General features: G+C 46.3%; 1 protein-coding gene across 2 annotated transcripts in view; it reads left to right on the top strand.

Annotated features, from left to right (window-relative positions):
* The window catches only part of AUTS2 (activator of transcription and developmental regulator AUTS2), a 782,988-nt gene that overhangs the window by 195,220 nt on the left and 563,991 nt on the right, over positions 1 to 23,777 (top strand). For both annotated transcript variants that reach the window (XM_038157971.1, XM_038157972.1), the window contains exon 2: positions 15,678 to 15,890. In XM_038157971.1, the coding sequence (XP_038013899.1) occupies positions 15,678 to 15,890 (213 nt within the window). The remainder of the gene's footprint in view (positions 1 to 15,677; positions 15,891 to 23,777) is intronic.

The raw sequence follows: 23,777 nt of genomic DNA on the forward strand, positions 1-23,777 counted from the left end.
TGCTGCCTTTGGTCACTGATGACTGGTGGGGTCTCAGCACAGTGCTGTGTGTTCCTGCAGCAAGAGCTGCAGGGGTGAACTTTGTCTCCAGGAGAGCAGCAGTTGCAGGGAAACAAGTGCCTGGAAAAACCCCTTTTTTGACACCGTTTGCCTGTCACCTGCTTGGCTTCAGCCCCCCTTTCAGGTGGTACACTGAGATATGGAACTGTGTTCTTTACAGTGGGCTTTACACCCCTCTTTCTGCATGCCAACATGAGGAAGTCAGAAATGTTTATTTTTAGGGGCAGGGTTTGTCCCTGCTGCCAACAAGCCAGGGCAGCAGCCTGCTGGCTGGAGATGGCTTGGGATCCCCCAGGGCAGTGCCAGGGCAGCAGCCTGCTGGCTGGAGATGGCTTGGGATCCCCCAGGGCAGTGCCAGGGCAGCAGCCTGCTGGCTGGAGATGGCTTGGGATCCCCCAGGGCAGTGCCAGGGCAGCAGGATGCTGGCAGAGCTGGGTGTTTAATGTCACCTGCAGCTGCTGACCTGGTCCTTGCCCTCCTGAGGGAACAGCTGCTGTTCCTTGCTGTTTTGGGGTAGTGGCAGTGCTCTTGTATCATTGCAGGGTGACCCCCATCCAGGGAGTAACATGCAGTGACTCCAGTGATTCCAGAAGGCTGAACAATTGCTTTTTTAAGCTATGTTATATTACACTAATACTATACTATATTAAAGAGATACTAAAGAGATACTGAAGAAAACCCCGTGACTGTCTCCAACAGTCAGGACACAGCTTTGACCCTACTGGTCAATCAATCCAAACAACCAGCACCAGTGTCCAATTAACAAATCACTCTTTCAGTAAACAATCTCCATAACACATTCCACATGTGTCAAACAACAGGAGCAGCAAGTAGAGATAAGAATTGTTTTCTCTCCTTCTCTGAGCTTCTCACTGCCTTCTCCAGGAAAAATCCTGAGATAGAGAATTATGTCTCTCTCTGTTCAGAGAATGTGAATGCCACACTCCTGTGCTCCTGATGCCATCTGTGTCACCATGGAGCATCCATAGAGCATGTGGGGACCCGTAAACCTGGGCTGTCTCCTCTGATAAGCACCAGGGTGTGGCTGTCCCTGCTCAGCTCGGAGCTCCCAGGAACGTGGGGAGCTCTGCCCGGTCACTCTGGGACTTCCCTGTGTGATGGCACCCATGTAAACTGGAACAACCACGGTGTGGGCTGCCTGGGCTTCACTGGTCACTGCTGGCACATGCCCCATTCTGCACTGAGATATTTTGGTCCATTTATTAGATATTACAGAGATTTTCCCTTTCTGGACAGAGCTGGCAGTGATTTCTGTAGTGGAAGCCTACTGGGAATGATGCTAATCTAGTTTCCAAGGGTTTGTTTATTGGGGCAGCACATGCTGGGCTAATTTCAGGATATGTGCTTCGTGGTATTTTTTCTATCCACAAGTGAAGTTTTAATAAGGGAACATAGTACTCGGACAGCAGTTTGTGTTTTGAGATTTTTTTCCTTTTATTTTCCTCCAAAAAGCAGTAAAGGCAAAATTGGCTCAGTGAGTATTTATTGGCAAATTAGTGTTCCTAAAGCCTTCCTTTTTGCTTGTTCTTTTCTAGAGCTTGGAGAAATAAGATTTCACATAATGCATCTGGGATTGGATTACTGGATTGAATTTTGCAAAGTACACTGGGGATAGCTGAGCCTGTTTAGAAAGCAGCTAAGCCCCTCTGATTCAGTAAAAATTCAATTCAGGATAGTTGATGAGGGCTTTTTGGATGGGTTTTGTTTTGGGTAATTTATTTGCTGTTGGATGGTCACATTTCCTTTGAGGTATTTTATCAAGATTTATTAAGCTTTTGGTGGAGGCTGTGGTGGAATACAGACTGTAAAGTGTGATGGAAAAATGCCTGGAAGCTGACATCCCTCCTCCTGCTTGCTTGCTGAACACAAACATTACATTCTAAAGGAACTCTTCAGTTGAATTTGTGTGTTGTGACCATTTTGGAAACCCACAGACACATGATCCAAACTTGTCAAAGCTGTGGTTGTGGTGGGTTATTACTTTGCATCTGGTCTCTTGTGTACTCAGGCTCTCCTGCTCCTCCCTCCCTCCTCCCCCTTCTCTCCTGCTGAGGTTTTGGTCCTGCAGCCAGGCCAGCCCCGTTACCCCAGAGCAGATGGAAATCATCTCTGTGATTCTGATAACAGAGCTCAGGGCGCAGCAGGGGCTGGGAAATTCTTGCTCTCTTGCAGGGGCAGATCTCATGTCAAATAATAGTGTCTGAATTTAGATCCTCTCTGTGAAACTGGCCTGGTTTTTATCCCTTGGACTTGCTTTTCTGTTTCCTGGGACAGTGGTACTGTGTTGCTGGGATTTTTTTAGAGGTTTTTTGGTTGTTGCGGTGGGTTTTTTTGTTGTTTTTTTTTTTTTTTTTTTAATAGGGGGGTTGTAGGTTTTTGTTTGGTTGATTTTTGGGGGTTTTTGTTTGTTTGCTTGTTTTGGATTTGGGGGTTTGTTTTGTTTTGTTTTTTTGGGGTTTTTTTGGATGCTTTGGAGTTGAATTCTTTTGGCAGAGAACATCAGAGAAGTTTGCACAGTGCTGTGCAAGGAGAGGTGTGAGTGTAAGAACCTGGGGGTGCCTGGGCTAAGCAGAGGGAAAAGAGAAGCAGGAAGGCTGCAAATTTCTCAGTGTGTGGAATAAGTTTTAATAAGGTCATCGAGAACTCAAAATTAATTCCGAATGAGGTAAAAACTGCCATAGCAGGAAACCATAAAATATTTCATTGTAACCCTGAGTAGGATCCTTTGGTGTCCTGTGCATCCTATAATGGCCCTGGGAAGGAGATTGCAAAGTGTGATATGAGAGAGGGCTGTATCCTCCTCTCCTTTAAAAAGGAAATGGGCAAAGAAGCAAAATGCTTTTGCTCTTCTAACAGGAAGAAATAATGGTTTTCTAGGTGAGGTTTAATGCTCTCAGCAAATCTTTGCAGATTTTACATTACAGTCATTTCCTCGAGTCAGACTTCCCTGCTGCCTGGTAAGTAAACACAGAAAGCATAGATTATCAGTTAAGAGTATCGACAGCATTTCAAGTGCTATCAGAGAACATTTAATTCAGTTTAATTTTGTGATAAATCTCATGTTTAATCCTCTGGTTGCTCTGTAATCATGTCTCTATTGATCTTCTCTGAATGACTGCATGCAGTTTAATAAACTTTGCCATTAACCCAAGCTTTCTAAAAGAGGAGATTGATTCCAGTATCAAGTCTGATAGAACCAATAAGCACCTGAAAATCATTAAATGTGTCCATTATAAAATATTTGCATTAAGATCAAAGTAAAAGTGTAGAGGTGAATTTGCAGCTTATTAGAGAAAGAGTTTGCAATTGGAAAGTCTCGGTATGTCAGTCAAAATCAGCAGCAGTTTTCAACCTGGCTGATTCAAGCTGACACTTCCTTTCATTTCTTATTCCTCAAATCCCTCTTTCATCCTATTGAGCAGCCTCCTTCTCTCGTTTCCCAGCCATAATTATAGCCTTTAATTTATTCCATCTTTTTCACCCCAGGCATTTGTTTAGTCCAGGGGTTTGAGGTCATTTTCACCTCATAATAAAGCTGCAGACTTGGGTGTCCTTTTGAAGTGCTGGTTTGGGTTTTCTGTCCTGAACTCCTTTTCTAAGGAGTTACATGAGGTACAACATTGGGATGAAGAAATGGAGAGGGAAGTGCTGTGCTCCCTCTGTGTTAGGGCATGCAGGGAGCCTGTCAGCGTGGAGGCAGGAACAGGAGAAAGCCAGAACCACGTACCCAGACATGGCTGAGTGACAGCAGTGAGGCTGCAGAGGCTCATCTCTTCCCTTAAGGATGACGGAGAAGATACAAAAGACATTTCCCACCCTACACATCAGCTGGGGAGAATAAAGGAGGCGCAAGAAGCACCTGCTTGGCAGGAGGCAGGGAAGGGTCCCACAGGAGCACCTGGCTGTGGCGGCCTGGCCCGATGAAGCTGAAGGGCTGCAGAGGCTTGGAAGAGGAGAGACTGGCTTTGCTGTTGTTCCCAAAATAAACAAACAGGCAGTGCAAGCCCTCATATGCCTTGTGGGGTGCAGCAGTTGATCCCTCCTGTTTCCTGTCCAAAGGGCTGCCTTGGTGTGCCTCCAGGAGGAGGGAGATGTGCCAGGAGCCCCCCTCAGCCTGCCGGGGTGTGTGCTCTCCATGACCTGGTGTGCAGCTGTTCCTGGGGGTGCTGCTCCATTTACCTCTCCCAGGATTTAGCACTGCAGAGCACAGATGGAATAGGATGTGGTTTTACTTCCATTTCACAGATGAGCTCTGCTGCATGGGAGGGCTGAAGGCCCAAATTCATGGAGCCATTTATTTCCTTTGGAAAGCCAGTCAATGGGAATTAAATAGTTTTAGGGCCCTGAATACCTTCTTTGTGGTCCAGGGCTTAGCTGAGTGCTGCGGGTCACAGGGAGCATTGGGGGAGATCAGGAATTCCCACACCCACCTCCAGGCCCCCACATTAATAATTTACCTTCCCAGTCCAGCCAGCTCTAATCCTGTGCCTGGCAGGGCACAAGTGGTGATAAGGTCAGACAGGAGAGATTTGGATACCGGCCCCTACAAGCAGCTTAGAAATCAAACCTTTCCTACGAAAGGTTTCCTTCCCAGTGCAGACTGATTTCCTGCTTATGGTTCTTATTCTCTTCAAAATATTCTGTGGCTCTGGAGAGATGCATTGCAGAGCTTTATCTGTTCCTGCTCGAGGCAAGTTTTACAGAGAGACAGGAGTTAGGATGTTTCCTGCAGCAGGAAGAGTTCAGCGCAGGCAGCCGTGCCATGAAGTGGGGTTTGACTCTAAGTGCTGCTGAAGTGATGTGATTCACAGCTTTTGTAACTCCTTGCAAGTTTGCTGCAGGCGTTAGCAAAGCTCTTGACTTGGAATGTTCTGCTTTGGAACCAGATCCCCTGACTGTGCATCCCTACCAAGTTACATTTGTAGCTTCTAGGTGTCTATAAACAAGAAATATTACAGTGATTGCTTTTCCAGCCACTAAATAGCCCTGACTATTAGATGACCCTTCAGTTGTAAAAGATCTGTCTACAAAATATCTTGAATATTTGCAGAAGACATTATGTTTTCAGCCACAGTGAAGGAAATTCTCTTTTTCTCTGGTGTATGAGGTGCCTTTGCAGGGTCTGTGCCCTGAGATACAGCTGGAGAAAGCAGCCAGCTCTGGTTTTCCGTGTTCATTTATTCATGCTGTGTTCTGTGCCCATTCAACTGGAGACTCTGTATTCTACATACAAATGGAAGGGAGGGTCTGTTTCACCTCCTAGGAACTGTAGGTCTGTACACGATGGGTTTTTGGGTGATCCCACAAAGACTGTGGAGCATCCACTGAGCCCAGAGCTGAAGCCAGGATGTGATGCCTTCACGGCAGTGCAGAAATAGAGGTGAAAACGTGGCATTTCCCAGGGGGTCTGGGCTCTGTGTTGGGCACAGGGTTTGTCCCTTTGTACAGGAACAGCAGAACAGTTCTGGTATTTATTTCCTCCTGTACATGAGTGAGGACTCTTGAGACAGGAGCATCTCAGGTCTCTTTGTAAGTGGTGCGAAGGACAAGGCAATGATAAATCTTGTCTGTTATGCTAAGCTGTGCTTCTGAACTGCAGAGAAGGGGATTTGCCAGTGATCAGCACCGTACAAGAATGTAATCCCTCTGGTTTTTGATCATCAAATTTATCTTCACTGTATCTGTTTCCTTGGGGAAGAATAAGCCAGCAAATGGAAAGGTTACATATTGCTCTATTTCTTAAACTTTTGTTCTTTACTGTTTTTTTCCAGCCTGAATGCTAGAAAGTGGTTTCATTTGCAGATGGGAAGTTGAACCGTTGTTTCTTTTTTCCCTCTAATTGCAAAAAGGTTCTGATCCTTTTCCTAATGAGGAATATTGCCAAGCTCACCTTAAGTGATGCAGTCCTCAGCAAGCTAGAGCTCCTAGCTGAGCTCTCTTTCTCTCTCCTTATTTTCTAATCACTGTTCTTTCTCTTTAAAGTCTTTCCTCATCAGTCTTTTTTGGCTGTATGCCACATGCCAAAACAGTGGTAGAGTCAGGGAGTTCCTAGAGAAGAAAAAATAGAAAATCCAGAGGAATACAAGGCAGTAAGAGCTTAGAAAAGCTCCTGTGCTGAGTAGTTCAAATTCTTGACATATCAGATGAAAAGGGTTGTTTTAAAATAGATTAACGTTTTCCTAATGCTCAATAATTACAACCCATTATAATGTGGAGATATTTTGGCTGGGTGAAAAAATCTGCAGGTTGGATTACTCATGGATCACACCACCTGGCACAATCCATGAGTGATTCTGGTAATTCTGTCCTTTCCTTTGCTCATTCCTGCATTCTGTGTCCTGCTGGCCTGGGTGTGCAGAGGGATGCTCTGGTTTCCCTGTGGGTGTAAGGCTGCCAGTGTGGTGCAGAAGTGCACGGCAGGGATGTTTCCATCCATGGCAGGGATGTTTCCATCTCTCCCCACAACAGCTTCCTCCTTGTTTTTACCTGGGCTGGCCCAGGGTGGTGTCTCTGTCCCCACTCCAGGTGTTCTCATCCAGCCTCGAGGCTGGCAGGGCAGCAAAGCCAAGGGTGTCCCAGCTCAGTGTGGCCAGGAGATTGCAGGGAGCATCCTGAGACCTTTGGAATGCACTGGACTTTCCTGGTGCTGCACCATCTTCCCCCAAGACAAGGAATGCAGAGGTGCTTCTGATTCCATTTGCAAACCAGAATACATCTTTTATGACTCTGAGCGCTGTGTTAATGAATGGTGCCAGTGTGAGGCTGAAGTCATCTGTTTCCCAGTGCAGGGATGGCAGGGATGAGAGCTGTCTAAGCCCACATGCATTTATTGAAATCCTACAGTAAGGGGAATACCCTAAATGTAAAATTTATTGGCCCACTAGCTCCTTGCCTGGGTCTGTGGCCTGCCAACCAAAGTGTTGTTTGAATTATTCAGAGAACACAATGTGTGTGGAGGGTGGAGCAGCCCACAGCCAGCTTTGTGCCAGCTGCTCCTGCACTGGAATTTTATTTCCCTCCAGTGAAATCTCCTGGAATGTGTGTTTTGATCAGTATATGCAAATGCTGTATAACTACAGATGCAAATGTACAAAAAAAATTTTTTGGTAGAAAATTTAAAAGTTTAAAATATTTTTTCCATTCTAAATGAGAAAAAAAGTGAAAATCAAGAAAACTATGTTAAGAAAAAAAAATCCGGAAGTTTTAGTGTAGAACTGAGGAGTTGCTCAATTATCTAGACATATTGAAATATTTGTGTTTCATATTATTCTGTGTGGTTCTTGATAACTGTTCAGTTGGGTTCTCTCCACCATGACCAGCCCCTTTTCCAAGGATAAATATTCCTGGCCCTGCTGTGAGCTGAGGCTGCCCCTTGAGCTGAGGCAAGGACAGCAGTGGGATATGCCAGTCCCAGCCCGTGCCCACAGGTGGGTGTGCTCCTGCTCCAGATCAGGGCAGTGCTGTGCAAGGCTGGACTGCCTGGGACAGTGCTGGCTCCTCAGGATCTGTAGCACCACAGCTGTGCCACTGGTGTGTCACAGCACAGGGGACAAACAAACTCAGCGCTGCTTCACAGTGCTCCTCTCTCTGCCGCATCTCTGATCCTAACTGAGCAGGGCAGGAGCACTGGAGCCCTCTTCCCTGGCGTGGAGATTCAAAGGGAGCATCCTTAGGGACTCCTCTCCACATCTCTTTTCTATTTCTTTTCATTCTTCAAACAAAGAAAATAAATATGAGCGCGTGGCCCTGCTGCTCACAGGGTAAGTCAAGCACATTTATTGAAGGCACAGCATTGTGAGATAAGCCCAGGGCAGTGGGAATCCATCTCCCCCGGCTGCAAGGGCTGTCAGCAGCCTCGGGGCTCTCAGCCGGGTGGAGCACGGGGGGGATGGAGGGGTTTGGACGTGTGTTGTTGGACTCAGAGCTGGGGCTGGTTCTGCTCAGTCATGCTCAGGGAGCAGGGATGGGCTGCAGGGGCAGTGTGGGCAGCACAGCCCTGGCTGCTCTGCCAGATCAAAGCCTGGAGGGACAGGGACAGCAGGTACTCACCAAAGGGGACTGAAGAGTTTGCAGGAGGAGTAGAGCGTGGCTGAGATGGTGTCAGCAGAGGACAGGGACAGGGACAGGCCAGGTCTCGCTGCTGTTTCAGCTTCAAAAGGCAGCCCCAGGTGTGCTGGAGGTCACTGAGTCAAATCTGCAGCAAAGACATAACCCTGGACTTGGCTGGCAACTTGTGTTAGACCTAGAAAAATCTCTAGAGAAAACACGATGGGACTTCCAGGCTGGCTGGAGCCAGAGCTTCAGGATCTCCTGGCAGGAGCGCACAGGCTTCTGGCTGAACCAGTCAGAGCAGAAGCAACTGTGTGTACTTTGCCTTCCACAGAGCCAGGCAGCTTTGAGAAAAACACTTCCATGCTCTGCAACGGAGGCTGGCATTGCTCAGCACTTCCTCGGCACCGGCTCCAAGACGAGGTTTCTGCTCACTCAGGCTGCACCAGCTCCAGCAATTTCCTGACTGTTCTGCACAACTGTAACATGTTCTGGCACAGTACTGGAGTGACAAAACGGAGCAGGGAGGGGGCATGGCATGGCTGAGAATACCATGGCATGTTTGAAAAACATGAAATAAATGAATAGCAATCAATTGCTCTGATGCTCATCTTCATGTATGACGCCAGCTTTTGCCAGCTCAACAGCTGGCACCAGAGTCTTAGATTTCCTCTACCTCCAGCTCGTATTTGCTGTGTGGCATTGAGGGAGGCCATGGCACCGCATTATTTTAGAAACAGCTCTTCCCTGTATCCTTATAACACACGGTGCTCACTAAAGCCCAATTTTCAGGAGTGCTCAGCTGCTGAAATCAATGAAGGCTGAGCTTCATTAGAGAAAGTGCTCTGTGGAGCCAAGTTCTCTGGAAAATCAAATCTCAGGTGTTTCCCAATGAATGCTTAAAATTAGCAGATGTTTCTGACCTGAACATGTCAGGACTGTTATTGCCACCTATAAATTGGGAATAGTGAAATACCCTTGGCAAAACAACCATAAAATGGGCCATTGGTATTTGTTGAGCATCTATCTGATACTATCGGGAGGAGCTGTACAGAAAAGCCCTTGAGGAAATTAATCATTGTGCATTCAGAGGAGGGCGTGAATGGAGTGTCAGTAAACAAGGCCTAGGTCCACACTATGGACAAAGAGGAGCAAACAAAATCCTGAGTGGTTGCTCATTAGCTGAACACCTTCCATTCTGTGTAGGGAAATAGGAGCATGGGATCATGTAATTAAAGATTGTATCTTGGCGTGCATGCACAAGAGGCCTGAATTAAGGTGGTGGCTACAGCCTTAATCTTGGCCTTTCATAACTTCCAAGCCCTTGACTTTGTAACCTCAATAATGTTGCCTTAATGTATTTCTGTGTGCAGTTTAAATCGGCAGGACCTGAAAAGGCACCTTCTGTTTATCAGTGCTATTGTTAACAAATGGTTTGGGGATGAAAAATCAAAGCAATCTCTTTGCCACAGAAGCGCTTTCACACAACATATCTGGAGCAGACAGCGACTTGCTCTGCTATTGTTTTCCTTCCTCTGCACCCATCCCAGCGTCCCCCAGCCTGGCACTGCCTTTCATCCCCACTCTGTTGCACAACCCCTTCTGCACAACACTGAACCACTTTGTTTTCAGATTCCAGAGGGACGCAGGAGGCAATGGATTGCAACTTTATGCAATCAAAGCAAACAAAACAAGATTAAACCTTTTTGTGGAGGTCTTGTGGCTTGAAGGAATTGCTGGGATTAATGGATGGGCTACTGCACCCAATATAGTTGACATCACACCTCTCTTCACCAGTTCCTTGTGTTTTAAAATGCCATAACAGTGACACTGAGAATCCTTTGCTCTACTGCATTGTGCCTACACCTGCCTTCCTTTTTCCCTGGTGTTATTTTAAGAGTGTTTGCAATTTTTTCCCCTAGATAAATGCTTCTGAGAAACTAGTCAGTAATCAGAAGAATACACGGTCCATTTAACTATTTTATCTGGAGGTAAATTAATGGTTATTATAAGCATTTCATTTTATTTTCTGATTTTGATTAGAGGGACTGGTCAGTGCATTATTTTCAGACCTTTACATCTTGTTGTTTCTGCTGGAATTAAAACAGCAAATTTTGAAACACGAGAGAAGAATTGAAGATTTGGGGCATTTTCATCCATCAGCTGCAAAAAATTCTCCAGTTTAACAGAAACACAATAGGAGTTGATGGGGACTGGCAAGATGTGATGGCAAATTGGGTACCCAGACTAGCAGTGTTTCTGAGGGGTTTTGGGTCAGTTTGTGCAGCTGTTTGTGCAGGTTTAGGTTCAGTTTGGGTTCAGTTTGTTGCTGTCCTGGATTCCCAGCTAATGATTCCCCCTGTGTGATGCTCCCTGGCAGGGTGGGCAGGCCCTGGCACAGGGTGCCCAGAGCAGCTGGGGCTGCCCCTGGATCCCTGGCACTGCCCAAGGCCAGGCTGGACACTGGGGCTGGGAGCAGCCTGGGACAGTGGGAGGTGTCCCTGCCATGGCAGGGGTGGCACTGGATGGGCTTTGAGGTCCCTCCCAACCTAAACCCTTCTGGGATTCTGTGCTGGCCAAGCTGTAGGGTTTCTCTCAGCTGTACCCTGCAGGCATCCTAATTTCTTGCAAGCAGCACCATGGGGTACTCTGTACCCAATGTAGTGGGTGAATGTGGGGGTGGTGGTTTTGCCATGGTTTCTGGTTCTGTGCTGTTCCTTTAGCTGCTTCTTGCTTCCCCCATGTCCCATCCCATCCCTTGGAGCTGCTGCAGCTGACAGCAGGCTCGGGATGGAACTGGGAAAGAATTTCAAATCGACTTCTGTAGCTACTGAAAGTGTATTTTCTTTTCCTATAATTAGCTTCTTCCTTCTGCACTAGTGTTCCCCATCAAATGTGAATTGTTTGTACCTTGAAAGGCTCCAGAAGTGCCTTTCTTACAGTTCTGTTTGACACTGACCTTTGGATGTCTGAACAGTGAACGGGCAGACTGGCAGCTTCAAGCTTGATTTTCTGAATACTTGAGTTTAAAGTGGAGTATAACACTGATATTTCATAACTGTTTGATGTTTTAAAAAATGTCTAATTTCTTTATACTTTATTCTTGGAGTGAAGGATAAATTGTTGGGCTCTGATATAAAGCTGTAAAAGACTTCAGCAAGAACCTGAGGAGCAAATAATTGGAATTTAGTTGTAGACTGTTACAATTGTAATTTGGTTTAACTAGCATTACAGTGTAAACTACTCCTGGCTTTAATAATCAATTTTAAAAGTTGTATTTCAATGAGGTCACATTCAGTGCAAATTCAGATAATAACTTTTTTACAACTTTGGAATTGTGGTGATAATCCACAAGGATGGTTTGGAAAAGTCAAGGCTTGAAATCCCTGAGCAGCACCTGAAATGTTCATCCAGGGAAATTTCTGCAGTGTGTTTGCTACACACTGTGCTTCCAGCGTTGTTTTCATCCAGCATTCCCATAGAAAAATTCTGTAATAAGGAGTGGAACAGAGTTATTCACATGTACTTTTTAAGGTGTTGTCAGAGGGCAGGGGTGGGCAGTGATGGGCTGGCTCTGGGGTGGGGTTCAGGGGGGTGATGAGTGTACCCCACAAAGCCCTGCTCTGCTGCCACTGAGGGTTAGATGTGTAATCAGGGAGTTGTCATTTATGCAGCAAGAAGATGGACTTTGCTGAAATAAATCAGACACAGCTCCCTGAAAGACCTGATGAGAATGCAGCGTGTCCTTCAAGCCTCCTACCATGAGAAATGGTCTGATGGAGCCAGATCATTGATGTTCTGGGGGCTGCTTCTCCTCCCCTGGGCCGGGGCAAGGCTGGGCTGAGGCTGTGGGTGCTGAGCAGGGGATTGCAGTGCCCTGCCAGGCAGGAGCCTGCTCAGCACCACAGGCCCCTCCTGCCAGGGCACGATCAGCCTGATTCATGTGCCCAATAGAAATGAAACAAATGGAAATTTTTTTAGCTTATACAGTACACTCATAAATATTAATGCACTTTTGTATTGAATTGCTTGTAATTACATATTTATACATTTAAGTCACCTTCCTGATACACTTAAGGTACTTTACTGATGAAAGATATCTCTGAAAGAGAAGTTTTTGAACTGTGCCTAATGTGTTTGTAGGATTTACTGAATAATGTGTGGGCTTGTATGCTGGCAGGAGAGGAGAAAAACCTCCATTAGAGACTGAAAGCGTTCATGGGGTCTGCTGCTCAGGCTGAATCCACTCCATGGGCAGCTGCTGAAAAATCCGTCTCGACGTGAAATATTGCTACATCTTCTTATCTATGTAGATAAGGTCTGTGCAGTCCTGTCACCTTAGAGTAATTACAGCTTATTACTCTAATCACGATGATGCCTGAAGACTGTAATTAAGATTGTGCTGGCTAATGTACTAGCACACGGCGTGGTACAGCTATTGTCCTATCTAAACAAGGCAAAGATAAAAATGGGATGAGGGAGAAAGGGCAGAAGTGGGGAAGTGATTTATGCAGGGCCGTGGTTCCCAGCCAAGCGCTGCCTCCACAGAGCCTGGGGGCTCCACGGGGCAGAACCTGAGACAATCCCAGGCAGTTTGCACCTCAAACACCAGGAGAACACCCTGGGAGAGCTCTAGTCAAGCTACTTTTAATGCATCTTGTCCATCTGTGTCTAAATTTTATTCTTTTATCAAGTCCTCTTGCATGGCCTCATCTAGTCTGCAGATGAAAATGTAACAGACATTTCTATGCACACATTTCTTTTCAGGCCAAGTCGTGTCTCTGTTGAAATCCATGACAGGCTCTACCCCACAGGTCCCTCACATGGGGTTTGATCCCCAGAGCTCTGTCATTTCCCCACAGTGGTGCCAGCTGGTGAAAAGCATGCAGCTCTTCTGGAGGAACAGAGTGGTCCAAACACCAATTCTTATGGCTAAATTTCACAGCAAGCCCACCCACAAAACAGGATTTAAGGCCCCTTTCAATGGTTAGGCACATCTAGAGCTCTTTGGTGTCTCTTTGCTTTGAACAGAAGAGGAACATTCCTTAAATTTGAACACTCCTGCCAATCCTTCCTTCTGCCTTGGAAGGTGCCTTTCCCTCCAGGCTGGGGAAGGCTTTGTGGATGTGGTGTCACTCACCTTGCCACAGGTGTGTGAGCAGATTCCTTCCTCGCAGTTCTCCGGGGCTCCAGGTTCTTTAGGTGTATCTGGCAATTTGTGGAGCCTCGTGCAGTTGTCTGGAACATGGGCTCTGAGGAAGGGTCATCCCAGGTACACCCACAGTGATCTGCTGAGTCTGACCCATCTCATACCCTCCTTAAAGCTAATAGGAACCGGTTATTTCTTGATGGAAGTGCCTGGCCCCTTTAGACATTTTATAAGCTTCTGGAAGCCTGCCACTGTTTCATTTAGATCACTCACAGCTGGGAGAAAAATCCCACAAAAGCTACTTAGTCATTAGAAGAATTTTTTTTTCCAGAAAGTTTCCCCTTTGTTCACTCCTTCAGCCTTTCACATTTACAGGGAATCCTCTTGAATAGCATTTGTGTCTACAAACATGAGCTCTGTGTTTTAACAGAAGTCTTTGCTGGTATAATGTTCTACTCATAAAACATTGGATTTTTTTTTTATGCTGACCTGAAAAAAATAATTGTTGGCAGCATGACAGCTATCCTAAGTTACAAATCAGTTCTAACATAAAATATCTGCTGTTTTATAACCTGCCCTTGCTATCCAGGAGGTCCAGGTGTGTTTGTGGATGCTGTAGTTTTACAAAACTGTTGATGGGAAGCACTGGTGAAGTGCTTACTGCACCTGAGAATTTGCTTTCTTGCATTTATAGTGTGCAGCTAAACCTAAAACCTTCCTAGGAAGGGAGGCAGAAGGTGTGCTGAGAAAAAAAGGGGTTGTTCCTGCTTTTAATTTCCTTGGGCAGCTCCATAGGATCCCTCTGCTTGTGCACGAGGAGATTCCCAAAGCATTTTAGGAAGATCGGTGCTAATCCTGAGCTCTTTTCAGCTGGGACAGGGATGGTCCAGTGAGCAGACACAGGAGGTTTCTTAAATTACTAATCCTATGTTGTAGCTAAGGATACTCAAGTTCTCTTTCATGGGGTTGGACAAGGCTCCTAACTTTTTGGATAGAAATAACACTGAGAAGAAAAACCCTGGGAAAAGTCCCGTGGTGTCTTAGGTGAAGAACAGGCAGAAAAAAAAGTCTTATAGCCTCTGTTCATTACTCCAATCTTTAATGCCTGTAAAATCATTCCCTTTGCTAAATATGAAATTTGAACAATGACTGTCTTCAGTATAATTAATCATCTCATTGGTTTCAGTTATGAATTTTGTGAAGCTCTTGTGTTTTAGAGAGTCATTTAGGGGGCAGTCTTTAATTAAAGCCAAACTGCTTTTTGCCTTTAGGCATGTTTTTTTCCATAAAAAGGTGCCATAATTTGAATTACATTCTCCTGAGCCTCAGTCTTTATGGGACACAGGGACCAATAGCCCTTCCTGTGGTCACTTCTAATATTAAGTGACTGTAAACAACAGCTGAAAGGCTCACAAGATTACCCAGCACCTTATGGTGGGCATGGAAGCTTCTGGGCCAAGGCAGGCACGTTAGCAGAGAGTGCTGAAAGCACAGCCCTGCTTCAGTCACCTCCCCTCCCAGGGCAGCACCAGACCCCAAGGTGGGCAGCTCTAGGAGTAGATGGGACTCAGCACATTGCATTTATTGGATCAGAATCTGCACTGTAATTAACATCTTCTCAATAGCTTCTCATTCTTCTCTCCTAATTCTCCAGCCTCCTCTTCCTCTGCCTGCAATTCTGTGCTGTTGAAAAAGATTCATTTCAAGTAGCATTTATCTGAAATGAAAATAGGGATTCTGTGTGTTGCTGGTTATTTGCAAGAAAACAGCTGAGGGCTAAGTGACACAACTCACATTTGTGTTACAAGAGTGGAGTATTTTTTATAGACAGACATTGATTCTGGGGGTTAAAGGGTCAGTGACAAAGTTTTCAAATACAAGTTGTTTTTTTTTTTCATGCACTTTTCACCCCTTTCCCTGAGACTTGGAAATCTACTGCTTAAGTCAGGCTTGAGGGAAGCATGCCCTGAAGTCAATGGAGATTCATTGGCCCTAATTGGATTTAGGTCAGCTCGTGCCTTGGCTTCTCAAATACAAGAAATAATAAGAATAAATATTGAAAAGTCAAGCATTGTTTAAATCAAAGCAGATTGTTAATTTAAGCATGATAAACAAATGCTGTCTTCTAAATGTGTGCTCTCTTGATACATGAGATGCTTGTGAAAATTGAGGTTGACCGTATGAAGTCTCAAGGGGGATGTGTCTCCTTCCATGCACTCACTTCATCCTGCCAATTTTATTTAGCATTTGCCTATCTTTTGATTAAGAGGACATCAGTGAAGGGTGGGTTTGTTCTTCTTCTGGTGACTGCAGCATTGCCCTGAGAGTGCTTTGCAGGTGGCCTGGAACCGAACCAGACCTGTAGTTTGACCACAGTGTTTTTCTCCTCCCTCTGCAGAAGGACATAGCTCTGAAACCTCAGGAACGTGTGGAGAAGCGACAGAATCCTCTAGCCAAGAAGAAAAGGGAAGCACTTACCAATGGGCTGTCATACCTTCCAAAAAAGAACAGGCTCCACCACCACCACCAGTACAGCTCCGACCGGGAAAATGACCGAAACCTGTGCCAGCACCTTGGGAAAAGGAAGAAGTTACCCAAGGGCCTCAGACAGGTGGGAGACAAGTTTCCTGCTGCGGGGAGGGAGGGCTCTGCCCGTTGGTTCATGGTATGTAGAAGCCAATTTCTCATTTTCTGGGATGCTTATTTTAATGCTTTTGTAGTAGTTTTGTTCTTGGGCTCTTGGGTGTGACGTGGTGCAGTGTCCTACCACTGAGAGGGAGAGCAAGTGGTGCATTGATGCTGACCTGATTAATAAATGTGTAAAAGTGAGAAGAGCTTTCCACAGGCTGGCTGTGAGACTTTCAGGGCAAATAAATGAGGTCTCTGTGGGCGCAAGGCCAATTTTGTCCTATAAAGACCTTCTCATCTTCAGGCTTTGTACACTGTAGCAGAAGAGCCCTCTGAACATCCAGGGTGAGGTGAGGCAATTGCAAGAAGGGCAGCTGTTAATCAAGGCAAAGCTGATTAGAGTGTGAGCAGCTCATTTGTGAGGTGTCAGTGGTGCTGATGTCTGCTCCCCTGGGTTACTGATCACCCACCCTGAGCAGGAATATCTGCCTTCCCAACAGTGGTGGGAGTGAGCAGGCAACACCCAGGATTTGCAAAGCTTGAGGCTGAAAACATTGGATTTGTCTTCATGACTGCGCAGTGTTGTGTTTGTTGTTCTTTTTAAAGAAGAAAGAGTAACAAGTGTGATTTCTGTGATGCTGATAATAGTACATAGTAGTAGGGACTAGGTCAGCTTTTGTCTGTATTTGAGTGATATTAATTACTCTTGAACCAAAATTTAAACGTTTAATGGGGATGGTTGATATTCATGGAATCAGTTTTCATCCTTGTTTAGCGCAAGCCAAACCTTGCTTTGCAGAGAAACTTGTAGCAAATAGTGAGAATTCACTGCTTCCCATTTTGAGAGTTCAGGGAGATGGAAGGAACATTGAGGATGACAAGTATGCTGAGTTGTATTCAATTTTGATATGCAGAGTTAGAGAAGCTGGGAGGAAATAGGTTGTCATGATAATTTTGAAGCCTATATGTTAAGCTGTATATAGGACTATAGTAAGAGATTATACAGTTCTTTAGCAGAGCAAAGAAATTGTAAAATGCCTGTTCCACACTACCAGCTGTGAAAGGTGTTTCTTCTGATTTAATTTTACTTGGTATTTCAAAGGAAGGTGGGGAAAACTGTTCAGGATAGTAGATGCGATGATTCCATTACCAGAAGATATTGAAGGTTGCTGTGTTTCCTTGACTGTTTCCTGTGTTCACCGCTGTGGTCTCTGTTCTGTTTTGGTGTGTCAGACTGACTGTGTGCACTGAGAACTCTCCCGGTGGGGCCTAATGCCAGGTAGAACCTTTCTGCCCAGAATTTTATCTGGGAAGGAAACTGCCCTTCCTGCTGATGGAGATTATTTGTGAGGTTGTGTTTTTGGGAATGAATATGCATTGGCTTGGAAGGTATTGAGTTGACAAATGTCATGGAAAATGCTTTTCCTTTGAGCTGATAAATCTGAGTACTCTGCCTAATTCCTAAGGCATAAGACTGAGAAGAAATAAAGTATCTTGCTCAATAGAAATGTAAATACATTTGGTAGGAGTAGAGCTTCTCAGATAAGAACATTTAAGTCTTTTGAACAGTTTAGGTGCTGACAAACACATACAGCTTTGGCACTTAACATGGAAAAAAGATGTCATGGAAAAGACTGCAGAGTTCTTTGGAAAGACATGCATAAGACATACAAGAATTTTGGGTAAGCATTTTCTGACCTCTTTCAAGACAAATGGTGAAGAGCACAAAAGAAGGAGGAGATTGATACGTTCTGAGAATTTTTCTTTTTCTTTTTTTTTTTTTTCTTTTTTTTTTGATCATGTTACACTTTTCCTCCTCAAGTGACTCTTGGCTGCACATCTTGGGTTGCTTTCCCCACCAAGGTCCACCCCACTGAATCCCTGAATCCCTGGGCTCCTGAAGGGGAAGTTGACAAGATTTGCTTGTCAACCTTCTCTGACAGCAGTGACCAAGAGCTGGGGCCACTGTGGTTTGTGTGTGACACAGCAGGAGTGCCCTCACCTAAAGTTCAGGAGGCTTCTGCATGTATACAGTGTCCTTGCTTATATTAGGGCTTTATATTTGATACACAGTTTATCTTTCCGGTCCTGTCCCTGGGGGAATCCTGGATTGTCACCTGTGATTACTGTAACTGGATGGCAGGATGCAATCTCAGAGCTGTCACTTGCATTCCTGTGCTTGCATAAGACCTTGGCTGCAGTCTGTCCTTGCTGGGAAACGTTTTATACCTGGAGATCTCATTCATAGTTTTTCCAGTGGTTAACAGTCCTTTTGGATATGCTTTCCTGTGAAATCTGTTATCTGCTGGAAGTAACTCTCACTGCAGGATTTAGGGTATGAAGCTCCCTTGTCAAACAGATTTAGTTGAAGTCAGCTATTGAAAGCATTGCTAATTAGTTTTCAGAGAAAATCCTTGCAGTATTCATGCAGGTATTTATCCAGCTCTGCTGAAATGCCTACAGGTTTATTGAAATCCAGAAAATGTGAAACTGTAGGTTAATTAAGGCTCATATTTTACTAGCGAGAAGACTTTTGAACTCTGCTTTGTGAGCTTTTATAAATGTACTTATTAAATGCCTCAAGGAAATTTTAGTTGGCGTTAAGCAAACATAAGACTCATCAGAATATTTCTCCAGCGTTTTAAATTTAATTTCCTTTACGTTAATTGGTGATGGCATGTTTTTATGTGCTTTCTGTAAAAATCATTTGGAAATCTTAAAGTGAACATTTTTAAAGTAGTAAAAGGGTGGCAAACATTTTTAAATGGGTTTTAATGAGATTTTATTCCTCGAGGTCTGAGCACAGTGGGGCATGCCAGGAAACAATGAGCTTTCAGGGCAGAAGGAGGGTTGAGAGTATTTTGATAATGAGGGGGAAGGATCATTTCTCATTGTTCAGTGGGTGTGGGATCTGAAAGGAGGAGAAGACATTGAATTGTGCTACCTCCACCATTTCCTTCACTGTTTTTCTTCATCTGATGGAAGGTTCTTGCAACTTCTTGCAGAAGAGGATAATCTCTGGATATGCTTCTAAAGCAGCAGGGTGTGTGTTGGGCAAGGGCTCACGTGTACATGAGAGCCAGCAGCTGCTGGGCTCTGCCTTCGCCGCCTGATTTCAGAGATGCTTCCAGAATCCCAATCCCAGATACTGCAGAAGTGCAAAGAAGGAGACAACTGGTAATAAATAGGAGGTGGATGATAAATAGAGGGAAGAAAACTCATGATTTGAAATGAATTGGGAGGTAAATTATAATGAGATAAAGGAAAAATGGGAAGAACAGCAGCAGAAGATACAGTGCTGACTCTGGCAGTCCCCAGCTACACGTGTTATAAACCACGGGCTTTCACCTCGTGGTCCAGTGCATGAGTCAATTAAAGGGGAGGGAGGGGAGTGCTGAAGCTGTTCCGTCTCAGAATTAAGTCCACGATCCCCTTGGCAGTGTCACCCTGAATCTATGCTTCCCAAATTTGAGACTGCTGAGCCTTTTGGGGGGCTGATCTGGACAGCCATCGTTGTCCCCTGCCGTTTGTCCTCTGCCGTCGTCACTCGAGAGCTCCGCGCGGTTCCCTCCGATGATTCAGTGCCAGCACACTCGGCCCTGGTGCAGAGGTGCTCGTGTGCCTCAGTGCAGCAAAGCAGCGGTGCAGAGGGTGAAATGCTCGTGTGGCTGAGCCTGTCCTGCAGCCCAGGGTGGCCGCTGCAGCTCCCAGCCCTGCGGTCAGGGTGGCCGCTGCAGCTCCCAGCCCTGCGGTCAGGGTGGCCGCTGCAGCTCCCAGCCCTGCGGTCAGGGTGGCCGCTGCAGCTCCCAGCCCTGCGGTTAGGGTGGTGGGTGCAGCTCCCAGCCCTGCAGTGAGGGTGGCGGGTGCAGCTCCCAGCCCTGCGGTCAGGGTGGCCGCTGCAGCTCCCAGCCCTGCAGTGAGGGTGGCGGGTGCAGCTCCCAGCCCTGCGGTCAGGGTGGCCGCTGCAGCTCCCAGCCCTGCAGTGAGGGTGGCGGGTGCAGCTCCCAGCCCTGCAGTGAGGGTGGCCGGTGCAGCTCCCAGCCCTGCAGTGAGGGTGGCCGCTGCAGCTCCCAGCCCTGCGGTCAGGGTGGCCGCTGCAGCTCCCAGCCCTGCGGTTAGGGTGGTGGGTGCAGCTCCCAGCCCTGCGGTCAGGGTGGCCGGTGCAGCTCCCAGCCCTGCGGTCAGGGTGGCCGCTGCAGCTCCCAGCCCTGCTGCCCAGGGCTCCGGGAGCGGCGGGAGCGGCGGCAGCTCCGCGGGCTGCGGTGGCACCGCGCGGGGAGCGCGGCAGATGGGCCGGATTGTCACCGGCACTGTGATCCCGGCGAGAGCTCACTGTGCTGACAAGCGATTTACAATGTGCTATTTACAGTTTGGGTTTGCAGGCTCTCAATGACATCTGAGTGCTCTTTAGCAACTGCTTTCATTACTACTTTTCGAAGAGCTGCTAATTGAAAATGAAATTGTGGGTGGGCTCTGGCAGAGCCGTAGCAGCTACAAGGAGGATACACAGCCACGGAGAAATGCTTCATTTCTTGGACTCCCTACTGGAGCTCTGGGCGAGGGTATGTTTGTGCAGTGTGAGGTCAGACACCTTGGAAATCCTGCCTACAGCATGCATCACCCAGAGTGAGAGATAAAGGCTTGAACCTCCTTGAGCATAGCTGCTGGGTTTTGGGATTCCTTTACTGGCAGCCAGTGGATTTCAGTGACTATAAAACTTCTGAAGATCAGGAAGGAACCTGGGCTGTGAAAGTACCTCGTGCAGGGTAGCACAGGGGATCAGAAGTTGTATGTGGGATTTTGGGGCTGGTTTTGCACTGCTGGAGGTCTGGTTTTGTATGAAGTGACAGGAACATCAGAACTGACTGGTAAAATGTGGGACAAAGTCACATACATGCCTTAGGAGTAGTACCAGCCAGGATCAGGTCAGTAGGAATATGGCCACACATTGATGGAAAGGGAGATAATGTTCCCATTCTGTACGTAAAGGGAGAAGTTGCTTGGTTTAGGGTTTTTATTCAGATACAAGATGCTATCACAGCCACTTTGAAATGAGCGGATTTGCTGTTTGTGCTGCAGCCTACACGGCGTGGTTTGATTCTGTGCCAGTGTTGCAAAAGTCTGAAGGCACCTACAAGTGTCACCAGCAGCAGGACCTGCAGGGGCACTGGTTTAACAAAACTGTGTTGGTATCATGCCACTCAAAGCACTGGTTATTAATCTAGCATATCAAACAACATTTATTTAAAAAAATAACCCATGAAATGATGAAACAAAATTGGATTACAGCTCTGAAAGAATAGAAAGGGCCATATCAGGGTAACTGTGCTTTAAGGTTACATCACAGCATGAGTGGGTGCAGTAATACAGTGGGAGAAGGTGCTCATGTGATAAAGGGGATGGTTAGATCTGGGCTTTGAGAACCCTATGTAGGATAGAAAAGGGGAAAGAGATCAGTGGGGAAGGAATGAAGAGGTGAGGCTTTGCAGAGGTGTAGGCTGGGCTGTGTGGGGTTTTTGAGGGGTAAATGTTACACATGGTGTGCAAATGGAGGGGATGCCTAGAGAGGGGGCATATTTTGTGAGCCAATATCCTCTGTCTCTGCTAATGTCCAGCTCAGTTTATCCAGTCCACCATGTGCTGTGGAAATGCTGAGTGCTTCATGCTGGCCAGTTGGTAATTTCACCCTTGGCAGGGACCCACACTTTATTTTCACACATGCACAGTGTGTGGATTCCCGTCTGTGTGGGAGCATGTGCTGAAAGCTGGGCTGCCATTCAGTCCCCTTCTCATTTCCCATTTGGAAAGCGCCGTGGGTGACAAACAGTGCTTGAATTACAAGCATTTTGTGATTCTCAACTGCTGTTTGCCTCTGATCAGAGGCCACAGAAATCTCCAGCTGCACTTAACCCGCAGTCACCGTATCCAGTGCGTCATCTGTGAAGGCACCCAGCTGCTCAAAAGCATCCAAACAACTTCTGGGCCCTGATAATATATAATTGAGCTCAATGGGCACAGAAAAGACTGTTGTTCTCTGCAGAAAGGACTGAAAAATGATGTGTGTGGCTTCGTGTGCCTGTTGTTCCATGCTGCACATTCCCCCTGGCTTCCCTGAGCTCCTCAATGGGCACGTTGGATTCCAGGAGAGCACACACAAAGACAGGCTTGGGGAGCCAGGAGAGCACACACAAAGCCAGGCTCAGGAGTGCAGAGCTGGTCCCAGGATGCTGCTCTGGCCAGGCAGGGCTGTGCTCAGCCAGAGCAAACCCCTGCAGTCACTGATCAGTGCTCAGGGAGCTGCTGCTCCACCCGATGCTCGCCCACAGTGACGTGTCACAGGCGTACCCCCCCCCCCATAATCACCAGTTTCACCTGCAATTTTTCAATAAGCCATTGAATTATACCTCTCTAAATGATACACTGCAAATCCAGCAGGTCCTAATTGCTAATGATGGTTCTGAAAGACTTTCATTTGACTGTAATTAGGTTTGCAAGCAATCAGCTGCCCTTATCAGGATGGAAACACATATAATGTAAAATACAGGCTGGTGGGAAGGGAGCTTTTTCTTAAAAGGAGGAGTGGAGAGGAAGATGTTTTATTAGCAGAAGCTGTGACATATTTTAACACCTTGAAAACATCATGTGTGAAATTAATTCTGCTCAGTATTATACCATCTGGCAATGTTATTGTTCTGTATATATTGCCATGTAAGTGTGCTTTTTTTGTCTGGGTATGAGCCTGTGTTTGAAATAGTAATCATGAGTCAAATTGATTACTCAGGATGTTATCTCTGCTAGAAGGCTTAAAAATACATTTTGGGAAGTCCCAGGGACTCAAAATGGCTTCTCCATGGAGAGCTTCCCATGCAAGGCTGATGAGGGTGGAAGAAAAGGGCCTGGTTTTTGTCATGCCCCTGTGCTGTGAATGAGTGTATATGCCCAAAGGTGAGAGGAACCCTACCCAGACACTGTTTATTGATGCTGAAGTAGCAAATGCCTGTATCTCAGCCTCAGAAGCACTGTATGTGGTGTGATGGTTGGAGCCCGTCTGTGTGCTGCTCTGTGCACTGCCCCGCTCAGAGCCTGCTGTGTGTGAGCAGCTGCAGCACCAGGGGAGGCACAGAGTCCCCAGGTGCAGACCCAGACCAGTGCAAGCTTAAAACTTGGTCAGAGGCTGGTTTGGCCACTCTGGATGAAATATCAGCTGTTGGGCAGTGTGGACTGTCCCTTAACCAGGACTCAGAAAGGCCATTAGCACCTGACATGGTGACTGTGATTGTCATGATACTTCTGGCTGGTGGAGCCTGTGCAGCCAAGGAGGAGCATGGAGGAACTCAGGTCACATATGGAATAGGCAGTGGGATATTAAGATCTCCCCCATTTTTCTCAAGCTGATGGTGAGAGCTGATCACCCCTGGGCTGTGGCAGAGGAAGGGTTTCTTTGCCTCGTCGCTGTTGTGTTGGGTGTGATCAGGCTTGCAAGAAAATGAGCAATGTTGGCATGTTTTTATTTTTAATGCAAATACCGCCACTCTCTCTGCTCTGCCCTGCTGCATTTCACTTTGGCTTTTGGCTCCACTTTGCTCTGAGATAGAGTTGCAGAGATGTCACTATGCTGTCACCTGACCAGACAATGCTGTGGCAGAGGAAGGGCCCCTGTGTGCACCTCCCACCTAGTGTGACACAAACTCCCAGCCAATTCCAACTGAAAAAAAGGAGATTAGAAACAGCCACTTTTGGGCTAACCTAATTATATTAATCAATTAGACATCTTGAGAATTTTAGTAAAAAAAATAGTTTCTTGTGCACAGAGCAGCTATTGTCTCTCAGGATTATCTTTTTTCTTTTAATGTTGGCACCCTACTTTAAT

This window comes from Motacilla alba, chromosome 19 (assembly GCF_015832195.1).
Source record: "Motacilla alba alba isolate MOTALB_02 chromosome 19, Motacilla_alba_V1.0_pri, whole genome shotgun sequence".
In the NCBI taxonomy this organism is placed as follows: domain Eukaryota; kingdom Metazoa; phylum Chordata; class Aves; order Passeriformes; family Motacillidae; genus Motacilla; species Motacilla alba.